The sequence below is a fragment of the Wyeomyia smithii genome, chromosome 3, assembly GCF_029784165.1.
Source record: "Wyeomyia smithii strain HCP4-BCI-WySm-NY-G18 chromosome 3, ASM2978416v1, whole genome shotgun sequence".
Taxonomy (NCBI): Eukaryota; Metazoa; Arthropoda; class Insecta; order Diptera; family Culicidae; genus Wyeomyia; species Wyeomyia smithii.
The window spans coordinates 163,507,250-163,516,774 of NC_073696.1; the positions used below are offsets into that span (position 1 = coordinate 163,507,250).

At 38.2% G+C, this 9,525-nt stretch overlaps 3 protein-coding genes across 5 annotated transcripts in view; 1 reads left to right on the forward strand and 2 right to left on the reverse strand.

Annotated features, from left to right (window-relative positions):
• LOC129728802 (uncharacterized) overlaps nucleotides 1–9,525 on the reverse strand; it is a 625,151-nt gene that overhangs the window by 288,752 nt on the left and 326,874 nt on the right. The gene's annotated exons all lie outside the window — the stretch shown is intronic.
• On the reverse strand, nucleotides 1,530–3,931 carry LOC129728071 (uncharacterized). Of its 2 annotated transcripts, none has more exons than XM_055686450.1 (2): nucleotides 2,344–3,931; nucleotides 1,530–2,278 (listed from the first exon to the last, which is right to left on the reverse strand). In XM_055686450.1, the coding sequence occupies exon 1, from the start codon at nucleotides 3,673–3,675 to the stop codon at nucleotides 2,512–2,514; it is 1,164 nt and encodes a 387-aa protein (XP_055542425.1). In that variant the 5' UTR covers nucleotides 3,676–3,931; the 3' UTR covers nucleotides 1,530–2,278; nucleotides 2,344–2,511. The 2 variants fall into 2 exon arrangements, with proteins under 2 accessions (XP_055542425.1, XP_055542424.1); XM_055686449.1 differs by having other exon boundaries at nucleotides 1,530–2,118; nucleotides 2,194–3,931.
• Nucleotides 4,176–6,577, forward strand: LOC129728070 (uncharacterized). Of its 2 annotated transcripts, none has more exons than XM_055686446.1 (2): nucleotides 4,176–5,913; nucleotides 5,989–6,577. In XM_055686446.1, the coding sequence occupies exon 1, from the start codon at nucleotides 4,432–4,434 to the stop codon at nucleotides 5,593–5,595; it is 1,164 nt and encodes a 387-aa protein (XP_055542421.1). In that variant the 5' UTR covers nucleotides 4,176–4,431; the 3' UTR covers nucleotides 5,596–5,913; nucleotides 5,989–6,577. The 2 variants fall into 2 exon arrangements, with proteins under 2 accessions (XP_055542421.1, XP_055542422.1); XM_055686447.1 differs by having other exon boundaries at nucleotides 4,176–5,763; nucleotides 5,829–6,577.

Sequence of the window (9,525 nt, forward strand, 5' to 3'; positions counted from 1 at the left end):
TTCTTGCGGTGCCGTGATGTTTTCCTGCATTCGGCTTATTAATCTGTTTATTAGTGCTTTCGGGTAGTTGTTTAGTCTCAATTGTTTGTGAATGATGCGAGCCTTATCATCGTTCTGTAGATTAGTGGATAGCTTGTCAACTCGTCTGATGAAATTTTTAGCCATGTTAATTTTATGATGGAGCGGGTGGAACGAAAAGTAGTCTAAAAATCTGCCACTGGCGATTGGTTTCATATACCATTCTGTTTTAATGCTTTGATTTTCTTGTCTTATCAGTGTCATGTCTAGAAACGGTAGTCGTCTATTGTTTTCCATTTCGTAGGTGAATTGAATATGTTTGTTGTAACTGTTGAAAGTCTCTAATACATGGTTTAGTTGATTCGCGGGCAGTGCTAGTAGAAGATCATCTACATATTTTTTTCAGGAATGGGGGCTTGAATGTTAGTAATGGTATAACTGTGTCCAAAAGTGTTTCCATTACTAAATCTGCTAGTGTGGGCGAGATGGGATTCCCCATTGCAGTGCCAAAGATCTGTTGGAAATGTTGTCCGTTGTATTTACAGTAGCTTGATTCTATGCAGAATTCAACTATTTCGATAAACAAATCTAGGTTTATGTTCGTATAAACTTTGATTTTCTCCCATTGTTTTATTATGTTGTGTGTAACTAATGTTTTGGGAATCGATGTGAATAGCGATGTAACGTCGAGGGAAATTAGGATGTAATCAGGTGGCAATGTAACTGTGTTAATAAAATCGCAAAATGTAAATGAATCCTTTATGTTGTATCGGCTCTCGATGGAGTTTTGTATGATTTTTCCTATATATTTCGAAAGGTTGTAAGCGGGAGCAGTCATGTTTGGCACTACTGGCCTTAGTGGTAGATTGGGTTTGTGCGCTTTGGGCTGTCCGTATATTCTGGGGCATATGGCATTATATGTAGTTAGTCTTGTTGCGGTCTGTTTGTCGATAAGATTTAGGTTGAGCAATCGTTTTACAAATTCATTGTTTGTTCTTTGGTATCGTGATGTTGGATCGCGTGGTATTGGGAGATATGTTTTATCGTCGGTGAGCAAATTAAGCATCTTCTGTTTGTATTCATCTGTTGGCATTATGACTGTTTTATTACCTTTGTCCGATTGGATGGCGAGTACATCTGGGTTATCGCGAAAGAAATGTTTTGTAATTTTCGTAGCTTTTTCACAGAATTTCGTCAGTTCATCTTTTTGGGTTATATTTTTGTTGTAATGGATGTAGTTTTGGACTGAATTTGCTATTGCGCACCTTGTGCGGTCCTGGATAGAAGTGTCTGGATTAGTTTTCAGTATACTTTCAACGTCAGCTAGGAGATGATAAAACGGTATCTGGACGATGTTGGTTGGAAGTGCAAATTTTTGGCCTAGGCTGAGTAATATTTCTGTTTCTATTGGTAAGGATTTTTGAGTGCTGTTATGTATAGCATTGCTTTTGCATACAGGTGTTGTGTTCGATGACCGAGTACGATCAAGGATACGGTCAAATTTGTGCTTAGTGTTTTTCGATTTTTCTTGCATTAATTTGTTTTCGAAGGAGGTCTGACTGTTGAGAAAGGATTCGACTACTTCATTCGGTACGTTTGAGTTTTTTATCCTTTCCGTGAGTGTATGCTGTATTTGTTTTAGTATTTTCAATTTGTGAAACGTGTGTTTGATTTCAATATTTAAAACTGATTTCTTGAACCTGTTGATGCATTTTTCCAGATCTTTCGTAAATGGGCTGTTTTCTTCCAGTAACGGGAAAATGAAGCGGAAATTCGTTGTAATGTGTGCTGGGAATACGCCTGTTTTTCGACATCGTATGAGGAAAGACTTTCGGCTTAACATGCTGCCCATTTTGTATACTGTATTCGCGTATTCTTTTAGCATGTTTTTCGCGTGTATGCCGTACCTTTGTTCAACGTGCTGATAGAAAGGGACTTTTGAAACGGTGGCCATGATTCTGAATTTGTTTATATGACGACTGAAACGGTTAGTTTGATGGGTTTATCGGCTTAATCAGTCCGTGTATACTAGCAAAACGATTTGTTTTTTTCTCTTATTCCGACAGTTTCGGTGACTTTATTTCACCTTTTTCAAGGAGTCTGAAAATATACATTGTGTGTTGTTTTCCTCTTTCGTTACTGGTTTATGTTTTATGTCTGTGTTAGCTTACTTACAGAAAGGATAATCGTTCTATTGTTAAGTGTGTTGGTGTCCAACATCGGTTGTCTGGTGTGTATTACAAATGGCGTCCCACTTTGGCTATATGTAAAAGGTATTGTTCGCTTAAAACAGATTTGTAACTTTCCTCTATAAACTGTACTTACTGCATGTGTACCTATTTTTGTGTGCTACACTGTATAAGCTTCTAAAGCTTTTTCTAGCACTTACTTTTTTCAAGCACTTTTATGGCAATTTCACTTAATCGGGTAATAAATATTCTAAGCTGTTGGTTTTGTGTCTTCCTCTGTAGTCTACTAATTCTTGACGGCTTGCTAAGGGTGTGTTTGCGAGATTGTACAGCTTTGAGTTTTGGTGGTAGTGGATTGGCTGTCATGGTTGTCTGTTTTGTTTTGGTTGATGTTCTTTATCGAGTGTATAATACCAGCGTATATGGTGTTCAGTCCCTCAGTGTCTGTGCGTTTGTTTATGCTATTTTCTGTGTTGGCAATATGGCAAATTTCTAAAAACGGGAGTGCTTGTGGTTTGTTGTGTCTGTCTATAATTTTTGTTTGTTGAAAATCAAACCGGTGATTCTGTGTGATACTGTGATGCATTAGTGCTGTTTTTTCCTTAAGTGTACTAATTTGGGTATCTGTTTCGTTGTAACCTTGTTGCAGTAGTTTGTCCCAGGTGTTGTAGTGCGTCCGGTGTCCACTAATTCTAGTTTTAAGCATGTTTGTTGTCATTCCCACGTAGCAGGCGCTGCAGTCTTTGCACGGTATGTTGTAGATGACGTTGCTCTGGTGTTCATGTGGAATGGGGTCTTTAACATTTGTGAACAACTGTTTAACTGTTTTTATGTTGCGGTGTGCAAGTCGTATGTGTTTGTAATCGTTTTTTAGGTGCTTGTCGATTCGGTTCGACAGGTGTGGTATGTATGGTATCGAACGGTAAGTATATTCCAGGTTTTCACTAGGTGTTTCTTGCGGTGCCGTGATGTTTTCCTGCATTCGGCTTATTAATCTGTTTATTAGTGCTTTCGGGTAGTTGTTTAGTCTCAATTGTTTGTGAATGATGCGAGCCTTATCATCGTTCTGTAGATTAGTGGATAGCTTGTCAACTCGTCTGATGAAATTTTTAGCCATGTTAATTTTATGATGGAGCGGGTGGAACGAAAAGTAGTCTAAAAATCTGCCACTGGCGATTGGTTTCATATACCATTCTGTTTTAATGCTTTGATTTTCTTGTCTTATCAGTGTCATGTCTAGAAACGGTAGTCGTCTATTGTTTTCCATTTCGTAGGTGAATTGAATATGTTCGTTGTAACTGTTGAAAGTCTCTAATACATGGTTTAGTTGATTCGCGGGCAGTGCTAGTAGAAGATCATCTACATATTTTTTCAGGAATGGGGGCTTGAATGTTAGTAATGGTATAACTGTGTCCAAAAGTGTTTCCATTACTAAATCTGCTAGTGTGGGCGAGATGGGATTCCCCATTGCAGTGCCAAAGATCTGTTGGAAATGTTGTCCGTTGTATTTACAGTAGCTTGATTCTATGCAGAATTCAACTATTTCGATAAACAAATCTAGGTTTATGTTCGTATAAACTTTGATTTTCTCCCATTGTTTTATTATGTTGTGTGTAACTAATGTTTTGGGAATCGATGTGAATAGCGATGTAACGTCGAGGGAAATTAGGATGTAATCAGGTGGCAATGTAACTGTGTTAATAAAATCGCAAAATGTAAATGAATCCTTTATGTTGTATCGGCTCTCGATGGAGTTTTGTATGATTTTTCCTATATATTTCGAAAGGTTGTAAGCGGGAGCAGTCATGTTTGGCACTACTGGCCTTAGTGGTAGATTGGGTTTGTAAACAAACCCAATCTACCACTAAGGCCAGTAGTGCCAAACATGACTGCTCCCGCTTACAACCTTTCGAAATATATAGGAAAAATCATACAAAACTCCATCGAGAGCCGATACAACATAAAGGATTCATTTACATTTTGCGATTTTATTAACACAGTTACATTGCCACCTGATTACATCCTAATTTCCCTCGACGTTACATCGCTATTCACATCGATTCCCAAAACATTAGTTACACACAACATAATAAAACAATGGGAGAAAATCAAAGTTTATACGAACATAAACCTAGATTTGTTTATCGAAATAGTTGAATTCTGCATAGAATCAAGCTACTGTAAATACAACGGACAACATTTCCAACAGATCTTTGGCACTGCAATGGGGAATCCCATCTCGCCCACACTAGCAGATTTAGTAATGGAAACACTTTTGGACACAGTTATACCATTACTAACATTCAAGCCCCCATTCCTGAAAAAATATGTAGATGATCTTCTACTAGCACTGCCCGCGAATCAACTAAACCATGTATTAGAGACTTTCAACAGTTACAACGAACATATTCAATTCACCTACGAAATGGAAAACAATAGACGACTACCGTTTCTAGACATGACACTGATAAGACAAGAAAATCAAAGCATTAAAACAGAATGGTATATGAAACCAATCGCCAGTGGCAGATTTTTAGACTACTTTTCGTTCCACCCGCTCCATCATAAAATTAACATGGCTAAAAATTTCATCAGACGAGTTGACAAGCTATCCACTAATCTACAGAACGATGATAAGGCTCGCATCATTCACAAACAATTGAGACTAAACAACTACCCGAAAGCACTAATAAACAGATTAATAAGCCGAATGCAGGAAAACATCACGGCACCGCAAGAAACACCTAGTGAAAACCTGGAATATACTTACCGTTCGATACCATACATACCACACCTGTCGAACCGAATCGACAAGCACCTAAAAAACGATTACAAACACATACGACTTGCACACCGCAACATAAAAACAGTTAAACAGTTGTTCACAAATGTTAAAGACCCCATTCCACATGAACACCAGAGCAACGTCATCTACAACATACCGTGCAAAGACTGCAGCGCCTGCTACGTGGGAATGACAACAAACATGCTTAAAACTAGAATTAGTGGACACCGGACGCACTACAACACCTGGGACAAACTACTGCAACAAGGTTACAACGAAACAGATACCCAAATTAGTACACTTAAGGAAAAAACAGCACTAATGCATCACAGTATCACACAGAATCACCGGTTTGATTTTCAACAAACAAAAATTATAGACAGACACAACAAACCACAAGCACTCCCGTTTTTAGAAATTTGCCATATTGCCAACACAGAAAATAGCATAAACAAACGCACAGACACTGAGGGACTGAACACCATATACGCTGGTATTATACACTCGATAAAGAACATCAACCAAAACAAAACAGACAACCATGACAGCCAATCCACTACCACCAAAACTCAAAGCTGTACAATCTCGCAAACACACCCTTAGCAAGCCGTCAAGAATTAGTAGACTACAGAGGAAGACACAAAACCAACAGCTTAGAATATTTATTACCCGATTAAGTGAAATTGCCATAAAAGTGCTTGAAAAAAGTAAGTGCTAGAAAAAGCTTTAGAAGCTTATACAGTGTAGCACACAAAAATAGGTACACATGCAGTAAGTACAGTTTATAGAGGAAAGTTACAAATCTGTTTTAAGCGAACAATACCTTTTACATATAGCCAAAGTGGGACGCCATTTGTAATACACACCAGACAACCGATGTTGGACACCAACACACTTAACAATAGAACGATTATCCTTTCTGTAAGTAAGCTAACACAGACATAAAACATAAACCAGTAACGAAAGAGGAAAACAACACACAATGTATATTTTCAGACTCCTTGAAAAAGGTGAAATAAAGTCACCGAAACTGTCGGAATAAGAGAAAAAAACAAATCGTTTTGCTAGTATACACGGACTGATTAAGCCGATAAACCCATCAAACTAACCGTTTCAGTCGTCATATAAACAAATTCAGAATCATGGCCACCGTTTCAAAAGTCCCTTTCTATCAGCACGTTGAACAAAGGTACGGCATACACGCGAAAAACATGCTAAAAGAATACGCGAATACAGTATACAAAATGGGCAGCATGTTAAGCCGAAAGTCTTTCCTCATACGATGTCGAAAAACAGGCGTATTCCCAGCACACATTACAACGAATTTCCGCTTCATTTTCCCGTTACTGGAAGAAAACAGCCCATTTACGAAAGATCTGGAAAAATGCATCAACAGGTTCAAGAAATCAGTTTTAAATATTGAAATCAAACACACGTTTCACAAATTGAAAATACTAAAACAAATACAGCATACACTCACGGAAAGGATAAAAAACTCAAACGTACCGAATGAAGTAGTCGAATCCTTTCTCAACAGTCAGACCTCCTTCGAAAACAAATTAATGCAAGAAAAATCGAAAAACACTAAGCACAAATTTGACCGTATCCTTGATCGTACTCGGTCATCGAACACAACACCTGTATGCAAAAGCAATGCTATACATAACAGCACTCAAAAATCCTTACCAATAGAAACAGAAATATTACTCAGCCTAGGCCAAAAATTTGCACTTCCAACCAACATCGTCCAGATACCGTTTTATCATCTCCTAGCTGACGTTGAAAGTATACTGAAAACTAATCCAGACACTTCTATCCAGGACCGCACAAGGTGCGCAATAGCAAATTCAGTCCAAAACTACATCCATTACAACAAAAATATAACCCAAAAAGATGAACTGACGAAATTCTGTGAAAAAGCTACGAAAATTACAAAACATTTCTTTCGCGATAACCCAGATGTACTCGCCATCCAATCGGACAAAGGTAATAAAACAGTCATAATGCCAACAGATGAATACAAACAGAAGATGCTTAATTTGCTCACCGACGATAAAACATATCTCCCAATACCACGCGATCCAACATCACGATACCAAAGAACAAACAATGAATTTGTAAAACGATTGCTCAACCTAAATCTTATCGACAAACAGACCGCAACAAGACTAACTACATATAATGCCATATGCCCCAGAATATACGGACAGCCCAAAGCGCACAAACCCAATCTACCACTAAGGCCAGTAGTGCCAAACATGACTGCTCCCGCTTACAACCTTTCGAAATATATAGGAAAAATCATACAAAACTCCATCGAGAGCCGATACAACATAAAGGATTCATTTACATTTTGCGATTTTATTAACACAGTTACATTGCCACCTGATTACATCCTAATTTCCCTCGACGTTACATCGCTATTCACATCGATTCCCAAAACATTAGTTACACACAACATAATAAAACAATGGGAGAAAATCAAAGTTTATACGAACATAAACCTAGATTTGTTTATCGAAATAGTTGAATTCTGCATAGAATCAAGCTACTGTAAATACAACGGACAACATTTCCAACAGATCTTTGGCACTGCAATGGGGAATCCCATCTCGCCCACACTAGCAGATTTAGTAATGGAAACACTTTTGGACACAGGTATACCATTACTAACATTCAAGCCCCCATTCCTGAAAAAATATGTAGATGATCTTCTACTAGCACTGCCCGCGAATCAACTAAACCATGTATTAGAGACTTTCAACAGTTACAACGAACATATTCAATTCACCTACGAAATGGAAAACAATAGACGACTACCGTTTCTAGACATGACACTGATTAAGACAAGAAAATCAAAGCATTAAAACAGAATGGTATATGAAACCAATCGCACAGTGGCAGATTTTTAGACTACTTTTCGTTCCACCCGCTCCATCATAAAATTAACATGGCTAAAAATTTCATCAGACGAGTTGACAAGCTATCCACTAATCTACAGAACGATGATAAGGCTCGCATCATTCACAAACAATTGAGACTAAACAACTACCAGAAAGCACTAATAAACAGATTAATAAGCCGAATGCAGGAAAACATCACGGCACCGCAAGAAACACCTAGTGAAAAACCTGGAATATACTTACCGTTCCGATACCATACATACCACCACCTGTCGAACCGAATCGACAAGCACCTAAAAAACGATTACAAACACATACGACTTGCACACCGCAACATAAAGACAGTCTTAAACAGTTGTTCACAAAATGTTAAAGACCCCATTCCACATGAACACCAGAGCAACGTCATCTACAACATACCGTGCAAAGACTGCAGCGCCTGCTACGTCGGGAATGACAACAAACATGCTTAAAACTAGAATTAGTGGACACCGGACGCACTACAACACCTGGGACAAACTACTGCAACAAGGTTACAACGAAACAGATACCCAAATTAGTACACTTAAGGAAAAAACAGCACTAATGCATCACAGTATCACACAGAATCACCGGTTTGATTTTTCAACAAACAAAAATTATAGACAGACACAACAAACCACAAGCACTCCCGTTTTTAGAAATTTGCCATATTGCCAACACAGAAAATAGCATAAACAAACGGCACAGACACTGAGGGACTGAACACTCATAATACGCTGGTATTATACACTCGATAAAGAACATCAACCAAAACAAAACAGACAACCATGACAGCCAATCCACTACCACCAAAACTCAAAGCTGTACAATCTCGCAAACACACCCTTAGCAAGCCGTCAAGAATTAGTAGACTACAGAGGAAGACACAAAACCAACAGCTTAGAATATTTATTACCCGATTAAGTGAAATTGCCATAAAAGTGCTTGAAAAAAGTAAGTGCTAGAAAAAGCTTTAGAAGCTTATACAGTGTAGCACACAAAAATAGGTACACATGCAGTAAGTACAGTTTATAGAGGAAAGTTACAAATCTGTTTTAAGCGAACAATACCTTTTACATATAGCCCAAAGTGGGACGCCATTTGTAATACACACCAGACAACCGATGTTGGACACCAACACACTTAACAATAGAACGATTATCCTTTCTGTAAGTAAGCTAACACAGACATAAACATAAACCAGTAACGAAAGAGGAAAACAACACACAATGTATATTTTCAGACTCCTTGAAAAAGGTGAAATAAAGTCACCGAAACTGTCGGACATAAGAGAAAAAAACAAATCGTTTTGCTAGTATACACGGACTGATTAAGCCGATAAACCCATCAAACTAACCGTTTCAGTCGTCATATAAACAAATTCAGAATCATGGCCACCGTTTCAAAAGTCCCTTTCTATCAGCACGTTGAACAAAGGTACGGCATACACGCGAAAAACATGCTAAAAGAATACGCGAATACAGTATACAAAATGGGCAGCATGTTAAGCCGAAAGTCTTTCCTCATACGATGTCGAAAAACAGGCGTATTCCCAGCACACATTACAACGAATTTCCGCTTCATTTTCCCGTTACTGGAAGAAAACAGC